This window comes from Herpailurus yagouaroundi, unplaced genomic scaffold (assembly GCF_014898765.1).
Source record: "Herpailurus yagouaroundi ecotype Mexico unplaced genomic scaffold, PumYag 28, whole genome shotgun sequence".
In the NCBI taxonomy this organism is placed as follows: domain Eukaryota; kingdom Metazoa; phylum Chordata; class Mammalia; order Carnivora; family Felidae; genus Herpailurus; species Herpailurus yagouaroundi.
In genome coordinates this window covers 82,581,615-82,600,856 of record NW_024412376.1, presented here as the reverse complement: position 1 = coordinate 82,600,856, position 19,242 = coordinate 82,581,615, and the positions used below count along the sequence as shown (strand labels likewise).

Sequence of the window (19,242 nt, the reverse complement as noted above, 5' to 3'; positions counted from 1 at the left end):
ATAGCTCAAATACCCTTGCATACCAAGGCTATTATAAATTTAATAATGTTTCAATATGGATGCTTCTAATTTTTAAAGGAACGTTCTAGAGGCGCCTGAGTGGCTCAGTCGGTTGAGCATTGACCTTCGGCTCAGGTCATGATCTCACAGTTCGTGAGTTGGAGCCCCATATCAGACTCGCTACTGTCCGCGCAGAGCCCGCTTCGGATCCTGTCCTCCTCTCTCTCTGCCCTCCCCTCACAAAAATAAAACATTTTAAATAGATAAATAAACAAACAAACAAAGGGACATTTAAAATGCAGAGCAAATGGACTAATCATTTAAGTTGTAGTAAGAACAAAAGCATAAATCATTTGAATAATCACTTGAGGTTCATGGTAACAAAATGTGACCTATATTGATGCATCCAACCTCCATCTTTTTCTCTAGATGCTTTTGCACAAATAGAACTGTCACTGGTATTACTTACCTTTCTCTAGGAGCACCAATATGTTCCACTACTGTAGATCCAATGTCTCCTTCAGAGATTATAAACAAAGACTAGCAATTCAGAGATAACAGGTTTCTGTCTTTTCTCAGTAATTCCCCCTTCTAAGTGTAGTGGAATGGACTTCAGAAAAACAAACATAAATCCCCTTAGTCTGTTTCTTTTTTTCTTTTTAAAAGATGGAAAATAAACCATTTTGCAGTTTCACTGGCTTTCACTGTATTATTATACTTGATGTAATTAAGAAGTCTTTTGAACTGGTAAAAGATACAGAAATATTTTTTTAAGTTTACTTATTTATTTTGAGGTAAAGAAAGAGAGAGCCTGAGCAGGGGAGGAACAGAGAGAGAGGGACAGAGAGAATCCCAAACAGGCTCTGTGCTGTCAAGTCTCAAAACAAGCCTGGAACCCATTAACCATGAGATCATGTCCTGAACCAAAACCAAGTGTCAGGCTGTCAACCAACTGAGCCATCCAGGCACCCCAGAAATGTTAAAAGAAAGGAAAGAGCGTGGTTTTTAAGAGAAATAGTTGTGTTCAATTTTCAGATCTTATTTATTGCACCTAAATTTCATGACCATTGCTTTGAATCTTAAAGTAATTGCAGTAAGCTTCATTTTCAATCAACTTATTATTTATTGGAAATGTCTAATTGCCGCAGTATACTTTTAATACTTTATGTCATTGAACAATTGTATTGTAGCTGGCACAAATATAATAGCTGAGATATGTAGTATAAACAAAGTACTTAAAGAAATACTAAGACAATTTCTTATTTCCACAGATATTAACTTTCCATTTGATATATGTAATGATACAGATGCATTAAGATGAACAGATAGGGGCCCCTGGGTGGCTCAGTCAGTTAAGCGTCCAACTTCAGCTCAGGTCATGATCTCATGGTTTGTGGGTTCGAGCCCCACATTCGACTCTGTGCTGACAGCTCAGAGCCTGGAGCCTGCTTCAGATTCTGTCTGTCTCCCTCTCACTCTGCCCCTCCCCACTCATGCTCTCTCTCTCTTTCAAAAAAATAAACATTAAAAAAAATTTTTTTAAGATGAATGGGTATTATTAAAAACATTCATTTTTTTTTCAGATCCCAGAAGTTAGCAGAAATGATCAAGAAAATGACTATGAAGATGATTTTACTTCATTATTTGCATATTCTTCTAGTAAGTATTCCTGTATGTTATGAATACATGTATATATGTAACATTTATATTAAGGTACCTGTAACTGGTCAAGTAAGACTGAAGAGTGCATGGAGAGCATGGAAAGGCATTTAATTAACTAAAAGTCCTCTCATTTATAATACGGTAGAGATGTTACTATATTATCTTGCCAATTGAAATACTTCTATGAAGTTCAGTGTTAAATAATCAAACCCCAGTTTTTCCTACCCAGAGAGAATACACAAGTCAGATTGATGCAAATATTTTGACTATTTGACAACTCTGCTTTTTCAGTATTTTTTTTTAATTTTTTTTTTCAACGTTTATTTATTTTTGGGACAGAGACAGAGCATGAATGGGGGAGGGGCAGAGAGAGAGGGAGACACAGAATCGGAAACAGGCTCCAGGCTCCGAGCCATCAGCCCAGAGCCTGACGCGGGGCTCGAACTCACGGACCGCGAGATCGTGACCTGGCTGAAGTCGGACGCTTAACCGACTGCGCCACCCAGGCGCCCCTGTTTCAGTATTTTTTAAAACAAAGTCACATTCTTTTCAGACCTTAGTTTTCTCTGCTAGGAAATGAGAAGCTTGGACTAGGTCTCTCTCTAAGGTCCTTCCTGGCTGTCATAGGATGTGGTTCTATATTCTAATGTCTGAGGGCTAATTCAGTCTCCCTACGTGTGTATAACTACCCATTATGCCAGATTCCGCTGGTATACAATAACTTCCTTCACCAGCACATCTGAAAGGCATCCCCCACACAGCATTTCCAAATCCAAAATCCCTAATGCTTGGTGCTTTCAAACCTACACCACCTGCTGACTTTCCCATTTCAGTAAGTGAAGATTCTTTCCTTGTTTCATTCCTTCCAAAAACCTGGAAGTCCTTTGGCTTTTTTACTTCCTCTCTCACCCCACATCCAGTCTGTCGGATAATAATAATGTTGACTCCACCTTCACAGCGTAGCCAACATTCAGCAGTTCCTCAATCTTTCATTATTTACCCTAGTCTATGCTGCCATCAGCTCTTCCTTGGATTATTGCAGTGGCACAATGGTTGTCAATGAAGGACTATTTTCCACTCAAAACCGGCGATATTTGTCAATGGACAGAAGCTGTTTTATTATCATGATTTGAGAAGGGAGCTTCCCAAACTGGCATTTAGGGGGTGGACACCAGCCATTCTGCTAAATGTTCCATGATGCATAGGACGCAGACCACACGCAACACAGGATTATCTAGTCCGAAATCTCAGCAGCACTGCTATTAAGAAACCCTGAAATAGCAGCTTCCACATTTGCTACTCCTAATAGTCTATGCTTCGTGAAGGAACTAATCACTTTTCTGTTCCAAATTTCTCTTTACTTTCTCATCATACTTATAATCTTTATCATCATCTAAAGATTATCCCTGGATAACCTTTTTGGTCCCATCTCTGACCCCTGTCTTGTTTGTTCACAGCCACAGTGACATCTCACATATCAAGCATGCTCTTACCCTGGGGCATTGCCCTTTGAACACTGCACGGTTGATGCTCAATAACCATTATTGATCACTAGTTTTTCAAATGGTAGGCTGATCTGCAAATCAGATAAAATTAAATATAATGTCTCAACTAGCATACTTTGGCAAATCAGGAAACAACCTCAAAAGTTATGGCATAACACAAAATAATGCTAAAGTGATGAAATAATGCACTGAGTTTTAAAGCCATACATTTTATTTTTATTTTTGACAGTAATAAAACGGATGATAAAGGCCATCACTGATAATGACCATTTATTTATTATGAAATTTAATCCTCAGAAGAACTTCCTATAAAGAGAAAAACATGATTTCAATTATTTATAGAGAATAACCTCATTTCTAAAGACCTTTTGGACCTGGAATTTTCTTGTTTAGGAAATTCTGTGTGACTGGACTCAGGGAGCATGGCACACCTAAGCAGATTTCCATTAGTATCCCGATCACTGTGAAGTTGCCAAAACTCACTGACCTGCTACATCCAAGCCCCCGCCCAGGGCTGGATTCCAGGTTTGGGCATTTTTTTTTTTTTAACGTTTATTTATTTTTGAGACAGAGAGAAACAGAGCATGAACGGGGGAGGGTCAGAGAGAGAGAGGGAGACACAGAATCTGAAACAGGCTCCGGGCTCTGAGCCGTCAGCACAGAGCCCGACGCGGGGCTTGAACCCACGGACCGCGAGATCATGACCTGAGCTGAAGTCGGCCGACAACCGACTGAGCCACCCAGGCACCCCCAGGTTTGGGCATTTTTGACAGGGACCAAGTAGACTCTGTTGCTTAGACAGTGTAAACATAAAACATAAATACTGAATACATAAACATGAGGGTGGCTACAAGTAATTTCCTATAGTTGATAATCGATTTGCCCAGACAGAAATAGTGAAGTCCCTTTGCTAGCCTGAGCAGTAATTTCTTTCCAGTCACTGCATTGTCTACTCCGTCAGTATTTCTAGGAACTACTTTATTTTGGGCTCAGTGTTTGGTGTTAGAGGTAGAAAGATGAATGAGATCTGTGCAAGAATGAATGGCTGGTTGCTCTGCCCAACCTACTAATTAAAGAGTCTTGGTCTGTAGTTCTAATACAGAAGCTGTTATCTTTCTTCTTTCTCATGTAGAAAGAAAGAACAATAAAAACTAAAATTCCACATAGAAATATGGGGTACCATCATGGGCACAATTTTTCTTCGTGACTGATTTTCTCCCATAACTGGAAAGTTTCTACAGCATAACTCTTTGTTGTTTAAAAAAAAAAAAAAAGGCCTTTTTCTCCATACTCTGCCAATTGGCTTCTTTATCTGTATTTCAGCTTAGCAACACTAAAACAACAGTCATTTGCTTGTCTATTGCACTGACAGTGACAGTAATTCACATATTCCTTCCAATCTAGAGATTCCAAGGTTGTTTTAAAGTTTTGTGAATCCTTTATTTAAAGCGGAATTTTTATGAAAATTTAAACAACAAAATCTTAAGATTTGAAGCTACTGCATTATAGTATCTTTTTTCAGTTTTCTTCCTGGGTATTTATTGTGTACATTATAAAAACAAATGATGGAATCATGATTCTTAGGATGGAGGGAATTTGGATTATTTGGTTAAGTTTCAGGATAGGATATATTTCATAGATGACAGAACTGAATCTTAGAAAGATTTACCTACCATTGGTGATTTGGATGCTTCTCCACCAAAAAAAATAACACTTTCCTCAAGTAATGTTTTCAAGAGTTAAGATATAATCTGGTGATAATTATATATTAAAATAGTCACTAAGTAAGAGGACAGAGTCACTTTTATTGCATTATTTACAAGCAAGTTAAGGTTTATCATTTTTCCTTGAATTTAGCTTTTCCATAACTTACTTATCACTTCTTAGGTCAGTTATGCTGTTTTCTAATAAAAATGCAGTCATGCCGTCATATATGAATCTGCTCAAACAATAACTCTAGAGAATCCAAGTGTTATTGTGTGTATGAGTGCGTCGTATTGTGAGGTAGCAAGATATAAGGAAGCTTTAACTGTTCGTTTGGTATTTTAAAAGCCCAAGAATGACTGTTCGCTAAAATTATGCATTTGTCAGCTTTCCACTGTATCAGATCATAAAAGTTTTATTAGCAGTACTATCACTTCTGTATGAAATTAGAAAATATGAAATGCCTCCAGATGGTGTGTTTAAATGAAATCTACTGTCTTCATCATGAACAGCCATACAGACCCCAGCATTTCATCCTGAAGGTGGACAGACATACAGGCAGTGGGCAGAAGGAGATGAGGCAGATGAACTGGCAAAGGAAGATAAAGAGGGTGAATCGAGCACAGAGGCCGAGCACAGCCTAGCAGAGGTTGGGGTTTGCACTTCTGCGAACCAGTATGATGATGACTTCTATGTGTTCGTTCCTGGAGACAATCTAGAACATACTTCACGAGAGCCACTCGTCAGCAACAGACCACCTCCCCCGCCTCCACGACCTGTAGCTGCTGCCTTCCCCCTGGAAAAACCTCACTGCACATTGCAGGGTAAGTTTAAGGGTTAAAACAACAACAACAAAAGTTTGACGGGCTTCCATAGCACATAGTGCAGTGGCAAATCTGTACAGGGAAGATCAGCTTTTAAACCCAAGAACAACTTTCTTGCTGTTCCTTTAAGGCCTCAGAAATTAGGCGATAGATACCTGCCATTCATTCACTTTCCCTTTCTTCCTCCCCCCTCCCTCCCTCCCTCTCTCTCTTTCTTTCTTCTTCTTTCCTTCTTTTCTTCCTTCCTTCCTCTGTCCCTCTGTCTCTTTTTCTTTCTTTCTTTCTTTCTTTCTTTCTTTCTTTCTTTCTTCCTTTCTTTCTTTCTTTCTCTCTATCCTCCCTTTCTTTCCCTTTCCTACCACATTTCCTTCCTCCTTCCCTCCCTTCCTTTCTTTCAGAGCAGTCTCATTACAAAGCTTCAAGCAGAGAAATAAAACTTGGAAGGAGTCTGTACTCCTTCACGTAAAATGAACCTCAAGCATCATGTGGAAAACTAAATGACAACTTTCCTTTAAAAAAAAAAAAAAAGTCATCTGGCAAAGGAAAAGGCTAACGTTTTACAGATTTGAAAATGACCTTGGGCACGTCACTCAGTTGGTAGCTGCAGGGGAAGCAAGTGGTAAAGGGTTTCTCACACTGCACTGAGACCAAAGCCTAAGAACATTAAATATATTGCTAACGTGGAAGAACAGTTAAATGGCTGTGATTGCATTTGTTCCCAGATACGAGATTTACCATGTGTAATGGGGGCAGGAGTCGGGGGGGGGAGGACAGGGGTGGTGTGGGTAGTATCGACAGGAGGTTCCATATTGGGCTTTCTGGCTGGAATGTTCAACAGCCTAACAGACTTCTATCTCCAGGCTCACTCTTACAGTCACTAATGATCACCGACATTATTGATTACTATTTTACATGTACTTTCCAAATTCAAACAATGTTCTTACAATGAACTTTTAATAAGGTGAAAGAAATATCTATTATTAAAACTCTGTTTGCCATTGTACTTTAGCTGTTGAATCCTAGAGGGCTATAAAGTATAATAAACACTGTTTCAAAAAGTGAATTGGAAGCCATGAAATTTAGCATTTATATCCTTGAAGGTCCTGTCTCTCTAAAGGTTCAAGTTGATGAACATAAACCTTTACTAAGGTCATGCACTGTACTCAGAGATGAAAAGTCCTGCTTAATGGAAAGTATGGAAAACCTAATGGGCACTCCTCTGTTTCTTTCATTCATTCAACAAATATGTGTTGATTACCTACTACGTGCCAATGGTCTCTGAGAGACCGTTGTGATAGATCAGGGAGGTAGGTGTATCAATACTGGGGGTGGGGAGAGAGACATAGGTAAGCAGTACCCTGTCAATAAAATTCTTGTATATTTTCTCACTTTTTACAGATATGAATAATTTTATGTAATTATTAAAATAAATTGTAAAGAAGACAAACTTGTCTTCCATCAAGTTAAATCTCTTAAAAGAGCTAATAGTAAATTGTGTTTTCCCTAATGTAAATTTTTATATGCCGTATGTTGGTTAGAAGGCCTAAAACTACAGAGAGCAATCACCAGATTTCTAATACCAGAAGTGTAATGTTGGCAAGTATATCTTCTGAAAAGTACCAAATACAAGAAGCAAAAAAACAAAATCCACACTTTTTATTTTAAAACCTTATACTTTTACATTTGATATGCAGTGTTAGTTTTGACCACATGTTTTCGTCGGGCTAATATTGTAAGTAATGGAAAATAACATGTCAATATTTTTTCTTAAAGTTCTTTGATTACAGCCTTTGAAAATAATACTGGAAGCTACCACTTTTTCTTTCTTTCTTTCTTTCTTTCTTTCTTTCTTTCTTTCTTTCTTTCTTTTTGCCAGGGAATTTGTGTGGAGTCTTTGATTTTAGCTAGTGATACCTACAGAATTGTTTTCTGGGATGAGTTTCCTTATGCCCTCAAATTACCGAAAGAGGAAGGGCCATCTCCTCATATCCTAAGCATCAGATTCCCCAGGATGGATTTATGGACATATTCGCTGGAGGAAAAAAAATAATATAAAACACTATAGAACACTTGTCAGTTTATGAAGAACACATTGTCCCTCTTTCTCTCCAGAACACACTTGCAAGGCAACAATCGCTATTATTCCTCTTTGACTCAGACCCAAGACCATAAAGCCTGTAATTAAACTGTATCAAATACTTCTATAAACCAGTTTCCTCGGCTTTTAAGATTCTTCTCTTTGTTGCACAGTCTGCTACTGTTGTTTTTTTCAAAAATTAGAATGATAGGAGTGATTTTGTTTCATCTTTATCTCCTGATGCACAACTTGAAATGAGGATGCTACGGCCCCTCTCTGACGTGAAAAGTAGAATCGGATACATTGGGAAATAAAAAAAGAAAAATGTATTATTTCTGCTACAAGCCCAACTTTAGAAAGAGTTGGGAAGGAGGGTGGGTGGAGAAACAAAGAGTTTAACAGCTCAGGAAATGGGTTGATAGAAGTAAGATAGTTGACACATTCCGCTAAAAATGAAACACTGTAAAAATGTTTCCCACACACTTAATCTGGTTTCACCTGTTATGCTGTCAGTGAAACAGAAGTCATGAAGTCAAAATCTCAGTACCATATTATTCATAAGGAGAAAGGAAAATCATGCAGATTTGGAAGTTGGTGGTAGGCAATTAGGCATTACTTCTTGGCTTAAACTAATTGAAACAATCAGATCTAAGACTGGTTGGGGAAGGATCTTGGCCTCTCCTCATGAGCCTACCCATACAATTGCTGAACTACTGAAAATAATATATTTTTATTTGTTCTACAACTTGTCATTCTCCTTAGCTTCCACATCTTTCCACTAAAATAGCCATAAGTAACCCAGAAATCATTTGGTCAGATTGTCACCAAAGAGGAAGGAGAGTAGTTCTCCCTTAGGTCACATGCATGATCTCTCAGAACAACCCAGAAAAGCAATGATTTTTAAGTCAATAACTTTAATTCTTTCCATTTTATTGTTTTCATTAATGCTTTAAGCAAAACATTTGTCAATAGTCTAATGTTTGGGGCATCTGGGTGGCTCAGTCAGTTGAGCATCTCGGCTCAAATTATGATCTCTCAGTCCGTGAGTTCAAGCCCCATGTCAGGCTCTGTGCTGACAGCTCAGAGCCTGGAGCCTGCTTCAGATTCTGTGTCCCTCTGTCTCTGCCCCTCCTCCATTTTCTCTCTCTCTCTCTCTTTCTCTCTCTCTTTCTCTCAAAAATAAACATTAAAAAATTTTAAGTCTTTTAATAAAAATTTTCATTAATAAAAATTTTCATACTCATTAACCAAAGAATGTGATACTTTGTCTTCTAAATAACTGCTACTAAAATATTTTAATACATTCTTTAAAAAATATGTAAAGATTTTGCTGAGTTTTAAAACCATAAAAGATTAGTCTTTTCATATGAATTAATCTTTAAGCCTTTGATTATCCATGCCATCATGTCACAAACCCTACTTTCAATGTCCTTTAAGAATGAGGTTCATGCTGGCTTATAGAAATCAAGAGTTACATTTTTGAAACTCAGTTTGTCAAACCACTGTAAGACTTACTGTAAGAAAGCGAGTAATGGCACGTTTGGCTATTCCCCCCTGTCATTTTCAGAGAAATTGAATGTTGGGCAAAATACTCAGTGCAAGCCCTATGAATGGTAAAATGACTTCAAATGGAAAAAAAAAATCTTAGCATATTCTGCTTGAAAAATAAGTTTTCAAAGCATTTGGAACTGGAGGCTTAGTTTTGTCCTTCAATTTTCTGGTATTAAATCCCTTGTAAACTATGTGCTTATATTTAGCATATATTTATATGCCTATTTATATGTTTTCAAAGAAATATGTGTTTTAAACACTTTTTTTAAGATTTTTTTTCTGGTTGTGAAATGTTTTATTTTTTTTTTAAGTTGTTATTTTACTTCCAATTAGTTCACACGGTGTAAGATTTTATTTTTAAGTAATCTCTACACCCATTGTGGGGCTCGACCTTACAGCCCTGATACCAAGAGTCACATGCTCTACTGACTGAGCCAGCCAGGCACCTCTAACAAACTTTTTTTTTTAAACAAAGGTAACAATTACAAACTGCAGGAGAATGGTAGTAAATTATACAGTTCACTTTTCTTTTTGACATCTATAGGATAGGGGCGCCTGGGTGGCTCGGTCGGTTAAGTGTCCGACTTCGGCTCAGGTCATGATCTCACGGTCCGTGAGTTCGAGACCCGCGTCGGGCTCTGTGCTGACAGCTCAGAGCCTGGAGCCTGTTTCGCATTCTGTGTCTCCCTCTCTCTCTGCCCCTCCCCTGTTCATGCTCTGTCTCTGTCTCAAAAATAAATAAACATTTAAAAAAAAAAAAAAGAAAAGAAGTCTATAGGATAATGTGCAAATTATTCAGGGGGGAAGTTTCAAGAAAGTGACAGAAGGACATCAGTAATATTGCATGTAAGAGAAGAGTAACCACCACCTAAATATTTCGTAAGCAGGGAAAATGGTGGAAGGCCAAATGGAAAGAAGTCAAAACTGGTGTGATCTCGGAGCAAGACAGGAAACAGGAGGTGAGACCAAAGAAGAAAGGAGAGAAAATGAAGAGGAGAAAGAGGAAGACCCATATACATTTGCTGAGATTGAAGACAGTGATTATGACATGATATTGGCCAATATGAGTACAAAGAAAAAAAATGGGAGTTGGTCTTTTATAATAAACAGACCTCCTGCCCCTACACCTCGACCCACAAATATCCCTCCAAAAGAGGAAACCACACCTTACATAGCTCAAGGTAATGTTTTTTGTTGTCTGTGTGTGTGTGTGAATGCTTTGAGGGTGGGAGGAGTTGTCCTGTTTTTTGGTGGAGTCAAAAACCCCATGGATGAAATATTCTTTTTAAGTCATAGGTGAATTTTACTGGCACATTTTTAAATATAGAAACACAATGAATAAAGAGAATAAGAATAACAATAGGGTTCTTGTTTCTAGTTCTTCATTAAGAAGAATAGTTTTGACAGATTACCCAAAGACATGAAACCACAGCTTATGTGCAGAAATTCTATTTGAAACTTTTTCTATAATTCTACAAGAGGAAAGCTCACCTCCTATGAATAATGTGCAATACACGAAAAAGAGGGAAGTACTTCTTACCACAACTTTACTTTTTGCTCCTAATTCCACTGAAAACAACTTTAAAAACTGAAAAAGTTGTGAATACTAGGATCTCAGATATGCAACTCCAATTACTCTCTTAATTTTTTACCCCAACTATCTGCCGTAGAATTTCTACTGCATTTTAGACTCCAATTCTTCTTCCTCATTTTCTACTGAGTTGAATCTAAATTAAAAAAAAAAAAAAAAAAACTAAAAAATTGTTGAGCTTTTGTATATCTATAGCCTCAGCAAAGTATACTCTATTGTTATTTTCCAGCACTCTTCTATACTGTTTGGTTGGATGTACTCCATGAATCCATAGTGTCTGCGAGATGACTTTTATTTATCAGCTCATTGTATGCACGTGGACTGGAGTGCATTTTTGGGCTAAAATACCATCCTAGGGACTGAGAAAATGGCATAAAACAATTTCTTCATCCTTGAAGAGCCCCTAAGTGGCAGATATGCAAATACATACCTAGAGTACAATGTGACACTTTATTACAGATTTTTGAACAGAATGGAACACAAACAAAATGTTTGAGGGATAACTAAAGCTGAGAAGCAATAGATTATATATTCAAACAATTCGAACCAAGTACTCCAACAGAACATTTAAATATATACCGCAAACCTACAGAAAAGAAGCACAAGTTACTCACCTATGCTTAATATGTTCCCAAAAAACCACTCCATTGCTTATGCATTATGTATTGGGAAATATATAATTTGTATAAGAAAATTTATCAAGTACGTGTAAAGTTAATTACGAGTGTACAATGTACTTACTCAACAGTGATCTGCTGACAATGTTCAAGAAACTATTACAAATTAGAAAATAACAAATTAATAAATGTGTCAGCTAAAATAAAATGTCAGCTGGAACAATCGTCTAAATTATTATGTCAGGGAGTAGGTGCAATTAGAAATTCTTAGATTGTCGAATATAGTGATCTCTAGAATATTACTAGGCCTTAGACAAGGATACTACCTACCAATAAAAATTAAAAAAAAAATTTTTTTTAATGTTTATTTTTTTTGAAGGGGGAGAGAGAGACAGAGTATGAGCAGGGGAGGGGCAGAGAGAGAGGGAGACACAGAATCTGAAGCAGGCTCCAGGCTCTGAGCTGTGAATTCACAAGCTGTGAGATCATGACCTGAGCCGAAGTCGGATGCCCAACCGACTGAGCCTCCCAGGTGCCCCACCACTAAATATTTTTTTAAAGAAAGAAAATAGATACAGCTCAACACAAGAATTTAGTTTTATTCTAGAAGTTTCTGAAGAGGTACATCGTCTTCTATATCCCATTCCTTGGGGTGTTCTCAGGACCACAGGTAGAGACTCCCATGTTGCGATGTTCTACTTTTTGCATTTTATCTTCCCATTCTTTTCTTGGCTGTCATACTCTCATTTTCTGTTTGGTTGGGTGTACTGCGCAACTCCATAGTGTCTGAGAGATGACCTCTGTGTATCAGTACCTCGTATGAACATGCATTTCTTGTCCTCAATTTGTTATTTTTGTATATTTATTTTCTCTTTCTTTGGAAGTGGTGAGGGCAGTGGAATTCAATACCTTTGTTATTGTTTTCTTTTATTTTGTTCTGATTTGATGTTTAAAATTTTTGTGATTTTAATTGTTCTGTAGTTTTCATATTATCTCTATTACCTTTGTTTGCTTTTTGTGCTATCTGGAATGTTTGATACATCCATCAAATATCTTAACTGTGCTTTTATGAAGCTCCAAAAACCTAAATGGAAACTCTACTTATTAATTTGTGGACTGCATTAGAAGGGGAGATAAACAACTTTTTCATTAAATTACCTACCCCACAATGTTAGTTTATATACATCTATTTTTCTATCCTTTTCAGTTTTCCTAGAATAAAGTCCAAAATTCCAACCTACTTTATATGTCTGGTTGCCAGAAGTCTGAGATGAAGTGTGGGAAGGAAACTGGGAAATTTCACTATTTAGAATGCATAATTCAACTTGTTCTCCCTGTGTTCAGCTCAGTGTGTAACTCTTGTGACCCACTGTGCCTCGTGTCCATGGCCAGAACTACTTTTGTTCGGTTTCTCCAAAGAATAAACCTTCCATCATGGATGATTGCCTCAGTTCATTGGAGAAGGACTTTGGAGCTATGATTGCTTTAGACCTTTAGTTTATCCCACATTAAATAAGAGAACTGAGATGATTTTTCTCCTGGTTCATTTATTCATTAATTACATAAAGATGTATGAGTACCAGATGATAAAATCTTTCTGTGTATTAATTAATTCCTTACAAGACAATGGTACAATTTGTCATACACACACACACATACCCACACACACACACACACACAGAAACTTTAAAGAATCTTAGAAATCTTGAGTTTCTAAGAAATTTTTGAAACTATTTATCTCACCTATCGCAAGTTTGACACCCTTCAATCTTTATAAGAAATCTCTCTACTTCAATTATACAATGTGGTTTGTTCTCACTCTATTTGAGTTTTATGAAGACAGGTACCAGGGTTACAATATGTGGGGTTTTTGTTTTCATATTTTTTTGCACTTAAGTATATAAAAGCATATATGGTTTTTACCCCATATCCCAAATCAGTAGCAAAATATGAACTGTAAATGAGATCACCACAGTTCCTTTCCATTATTTCTTCCTTTCCTCTTTCACTGAGACACACTCGCTTGCCTCTTCCTTTTATGCTATTGATTGTTGATCATTCTGTTCCCACGTTAGGAAAACATTGCCTCATCAGCTAATTCTTTCTTGATGTTCTTTGCATTTCACAGGGTAAGAGTCTTTCATCACATCTTTGCTTTTTTTTTCCATAGCTCAGGCAGCTCTATTAAATAAAATTGCCATCATTTCCCAGAAAGCCACCCATTCAATTAGAAGAACATTAATTTGCCCCAATTCTTGCCAGAGCACAGAAGTAGTAGCAGAATGTTGGCACATACAGGGTGTGTTAACATAGCCAAAGAGAAGGGTGTAGAATAGGAGATGGAAGAAGAATTCAGGATGCACAATCCCAACTTACTATTTCAGAAGTTCAAGAAAGTACTAGCAAGGAAACTAGGCAGATAAACCAGAGAGATACAGTAAAATTATGTTGGCTTTTGTGAGATAATAGAAAATATGTATGTTTATGTCCACCCCCCAGTTCCTGGCACAGGACTCCTGAAACCTTGTAATTTCCTCAAGTTATTTCCTGGATGGCAGGAGTGTTTTTTGCTCTAATGAGGAAACCCGGATGAGGGCTAGGCATTAAATACACCAAGTCATGATTAGCAGCAAGGAATCTTCAGCCCCAGTCCCCCATTTTCTGGAGAAGGGCGAAGGGCTGAAAATCGACTTCTTGATCAATTGTGCCTATGTGAGGAAGTCTCCATAAAATCCTACTAGTAGGAGATTCCCAGAGACTCCATGTTGGCAAACAAATCCACACAGGAAGGGTGATACATCCCTACTTGATGGGAACAGAAGCTCCTACACTTGGGACCCTCCCAGACTTTGCCCTATGGATTTTTTCATCTAGCTATTCACCTGTACCCTTTATCATATCCTTTAATATATTGGAAAATGTAAGTAAATGTTTTTATGAAGTCTGTGAGCCACTCTAACAAGTTAATTGAACCTGAAGAGGGAATCATGGGAATCTCCAATTTGTAGCCAAATTAGACAGAAGCTATGGATAACCTAGGAATCTACTACTAATGATTGGTATCTGAAGTAGAGTAGAAGCAGTCTTGTGGAACTGAGCCCTCATACTGTGAGATCTGACACTATCACCAGGTAGATAGTATCAGAATTGAGTTAAATTGTAGGACACTCAACTGGTGTCATAAATTGCTTGATGGGGGAAAAACTCCGCATGTTTGGTGACCATAAATGAAGTTGAGTGTTATGAGTGTGGCAGAAGTGTGAAAGAAAAGGAGACACACATAAAAGACACAGGAGGAAAACTGAGTTTCCCCATTATACCTTTGCAGAAAGTATTGAGATTCAGCCGATATTATCTAAACAAATAATGTCATATATTTGAGATTCAATTTCCTCATTAAGTTTGGGGTAAAAATAATATCTACCTCAAAGATTTTTGTAATCTTTAAGGGAGATAAAATTAACAATAATTACCCAGAACAATATTTGGTATGTGACGTACACTCAATAGATCATAATTAAAAGCAATTCTACTTTGTCTTTCCTCAGTTTCTGGGCAGACAATGACTTTGATAAACTAACTTTAAATTATAGGAAAAGTGTGTGCTTCCTGGATTCTGGTAGAATCAGAGGGTAAAAAAGCTATTAGAGCCAGAGAAGGGGGCTGAGGGGAGTTATCCTGTCCTCTAAAGGGATAAATTGGCTCAGTCTACTCATTATAACAATTACTATTAGACAATCTTCATGATAATTTCTAATTCACAGGACAATCCTACATGGTTGGCATTAATAGCCTCATTTTTTTTTCAACGTTTATTTATTTTTGGGACAGAGAGAGACAAAGCATGAACGGGGGAGGGGCAGAGAGAGAGGGAGACACAGAATCGGAAACAGGCTCCAGGCTCCGAGCCATCAGCCCAGAGCCAGACGCGGGGCTCGAACTCACGGACCGCGAGATCGTGACCTGGCTGAAGTCGGACGCTTAACCGACTGCGCCACCCAGGCGCCCCTAATAGCCTCATTTTATAGATGACAAAACTGATGTTTGGTGAGTTCCAGTGTCTTGCCCATGATAATAAAATTAGGAAGAAGAAGATGTAGGATTTGGACTTAAATCAGCCTGGTCCCCATGCCTGTTCACAGGACACCACAAATTTCCTTTACTGATCTATTTATTTCTGGATTATTTCTTAATATTTATTTCCTCCTTCTGACCCATAAGATCCAAGAAGAAAGACCAATCTTTTCTGGTTTTGCCCATCCTTGTATCTTTGGTGCCAAGCTTAGTGCTGAATTCACAGTAGAAACTATGAACAATTGATGAATATTAATTGAATAAAAACAAAGATGAATAAATGATAAAAGTGACCAAAACCACATCAGTGTGGTTCATTAGGACACTTTACTAACACTCTGAAGGATGGTCAGAATAATATATCAATCTACTAATTCCAGAATTTCTCGTTTTAAACCATCTTATGGTTTGTTTTTTGTTTTGTTTTGTTTTCTTTAGCGTAGTGGACACTCAAGGCTATGTTAGTTTCAGATGTACAACATAGTGATTCAGCTTCTTTATACATTATGTTGTGTTCACCATTTGTCACGATGCAGTGCTATTACAATACCATTGACTGTACTCCCCATGCTGTGTCTTTCATCCCCATGACTTATTCATCCATAACTGGAAGCTGGTCTCTCCCTCTCCCCTTCACCCATTTTGCCCCTCCCCACACACCACCTCCCTCTGGCAACCATCAGTTTGTTCTCTGTGTTTATAGGTCTGATTCTGCTTTTTGTTTGTTTGTTTATTCATTTTTTTTAGATTCCACATATGAATGAAATCATACTATATTTGTCTTGACAGTTGAACCATCCTATGTTTGAAATACTATGGCTATGAAGTTCTCCTATTTAGAACTAAGCATTCTAACCGCTTCACACAGCATAACGTGTCAGAGAGAAGCTCTATTTCAACCATCACCACCGTCTCCTGCCCCTGGAAATGTAACTTATTAATGCAAAACCGAACCCATGGTTCATTTTATTAAGAGATATGTTTCTGATTTTTTCCATTCCATGACTGTTATACTAAACCTACTTTGTGAGAACAACCACAAAAAGACTAACTCATTTTTCTTAAATGAAAAGTTTTTGAAATCTGTGTGCTCAGATCTGTGTTCTCTCCATCTTTTTCTCCACATAATATGGCAGAGGATCAGGTTCATTAAGCTTCGAGAATATGGAGGAATTAATATGGATTCACCGTCCTCCTTAATGACAGAATTCTTGATTTAAGACTAATCAAGGAAAGAAAATGAACGCTGTGCATAGTGTATATAGATTGGTAGTAAAACTATATCTATAAATCATGCAAAGAGATGACTGCCTATTGGGGAAAATTTTTCAACATCAATGCACAATTTCCCATTTTCCCATCACACAGTTCATAGAACCAAGATCCTTCTTCAGAGTCTATGCTGCTGATTTGGGGTAGAATGTAATTTCCCTTTCAATTTTCAATTGCCACTGAGTTGCCCTTGGCATTTTGCAGAGCAACAAAGTTGTATATGACCTTTTTGAGAGCTACTCAGCTACTGGGACCCCAAAATGTCAAGTGCAACTCAGTTGCTCTCAGAAATTTTCCACTTGTAATTCATTTGTACTTGAAATTGATCACATACAATGTAATTGAAATGCAAACAGAAAAAAAAGACCTTGTAGACTCTCTTAGGAAAATTAATCCATATCATTCATTGTGTATGTGAGAGAACAGAATGGTCTCTGTTCTCATTAGTGAAGAAATGTGGTCAAGTGGATTAAAGTAGGCCTTACGTCAAGTGCCTTGGATCCTACTCACTGGCTTCGTGACCTTGTCCAAGCCATTTAGCTCCAGGACTTCATATGTATATCACAGGCACTCTCAGGACAGAGGGACATATTTATCATTCTGTTTGTAAGCCCAGTGCCCCTGTATGCCCCTGTGATTCTCTGCCTCTCCCCTTTCCTTAACAGGGTGCTGGTAGAGCTCTGCAAAGGAACAGTTGTTCAAACCTGTGCTCACACTGTCCTTCAGAGGGAATCGAGCCTGCCTGTGTAACCCAGGTGTTTTGATTTGTTCTTTCCATCCTTCTCACAGTGACACATCACAGAAACATTGAATGAAACCTAAGAAGGGCTTTGCTAAACATCTGCTAAGAGTGTTGGCATAATAATGAGGCCCTCTTCCAGCCTCCTCTTCAGAAATTCAATTCCTGTGTGTTAGTGAATGGAGAAAGAGGCAGAAATCAACTATGGTGTGAATTGACATGAAAAGGTTTATATTACATGTGAAAAAAAATGCAAATATTGTCAAGCACTTAGATTTTCATTCAACAGCAGGATGAAATCTGGCCTTTTTCCCCTTAACTTTTGATGCTTATAGAGACTCTATTAAATATCTCTTCAGTAAGAAGTTTAATTGACCTAGAAGAGTAGTTTGTAACTGGTGGCGATTTGCCTCCCAGAAGACATTTGGCAGTGTTTAGGTACATTTTCAGTTGTCACCCCTGGGACAGTACTAATGACTAGTGGGTAAAGGCCAGAGATGCCACTATACCTAATACTTATAGAGCACAGGAAAGGCCCCATCACAAAGAATTAGTCAGTCCAAAATGTCCACGGTGCCAAGGTTGAGAAACCATGTAATGGATTGTTTCCATTGTTGAGACAAAGTAAACATCGGAATACTTCAGGGAAGGGCCATTTGAACATAAAATCATAGATGCCGAATAGCTATCCACACAAATTGTCTTTTTTTCTTACTTTAGATTTCGTAAATGCACAATATTTTTCATCAGCATTTTGAGTGTGTGCATCTTTTTCCCTCTAAATGTGTAGTAGGTGGAGAAAAATGAGAAAATTGGCACACTGAGAAGAGCATCCTCTGAGGGACCAGAAGCATGGTAGAGTGAAATTCATGAAGATTGTGAAACTAGATGAAACGGAAGTAGCATCATGACTTAGCCACTTAAAAGCTGTGTGACTTTGTGCAAGTTACATCACCTTGTTTCATTTGGTGAAAAAAAAAAAAAAAAAGAATGCTAAAACCTCCTTCATAGAGTTTTCATGGGAATTGAAACAACACATGTATAGTAGCCAGCACAAAGTAGGATGCAAAAATGGTAATCACTGTGATGAAGGGTATTCTATAGACACAGAGGTGAGACAGGGTCAGCTCTTTGCAGGTGATATACCTTTGGCTTTTTACCTTGGGTTTCATATGCCAGTACCTCATCTTGCATGACTTTTCCAAGTTATTTATTAACTATCCATAATGAACACCACATTGCACCAAGGGGACAGCCCCGTCCTCTTAGAATTTTCAGTCTGCATTTCTCTAGTCTGAGTGTTAAGAGCAGAATTAGCATTTAATGCCTGTTCAGAGGCCAGATCCTATTGGTTACCTCCTAAGATAGCAACATTTCCTCATATAGGTATAAAAAGAGAGGCCAGAGAAGTTATTTCTGGCAATCACCAAGCTTGAACCAAAAGGTGAATTCATCATAATTTCTAAAGTATTACAGTGGCTTCTTAACAACCCAAAGCACTTCTCTGCAAAACAAAGGAAAATTACTAAGGATGTTACTAGAGTAATGTCTTCACTTGTATCATTATCGAATACAAATGGTCAAAAAAAAAAAAATTAGGCAGTGAACCCAAATGAAATCATATGG

General features: G+C 37.7%; 1 protein-coding gene across 1 annotated transcript in view; it reads left to right on the top strand.

Moving 5' to 3' along the window:
- BANK1 (B cell scaffold protein with ankyrin repeats 1) overlaps positions 1-19,242 on the top strand; it is a 315,691-nt gene that overhangs the window by 265,579 nt on the left and 30,870 nt on the right. The window contains exons 8-10 of the mRNA XM_040477430.1: positions 1,584-1,659; positions 5,384-5,695; positions 10,208-10,504. Of these exons, the coding sequence (XP_040333364.1) occupies positions 1,584-1,659; positions 5,384-5,695; positions 10,208-10,504 (685 nt within the window). The remainder of the gene's footprint in view (positions 1-1,583; positions 1,660-5,383; positions 5,696-10,207; positions 10,505-19,242) is intronic.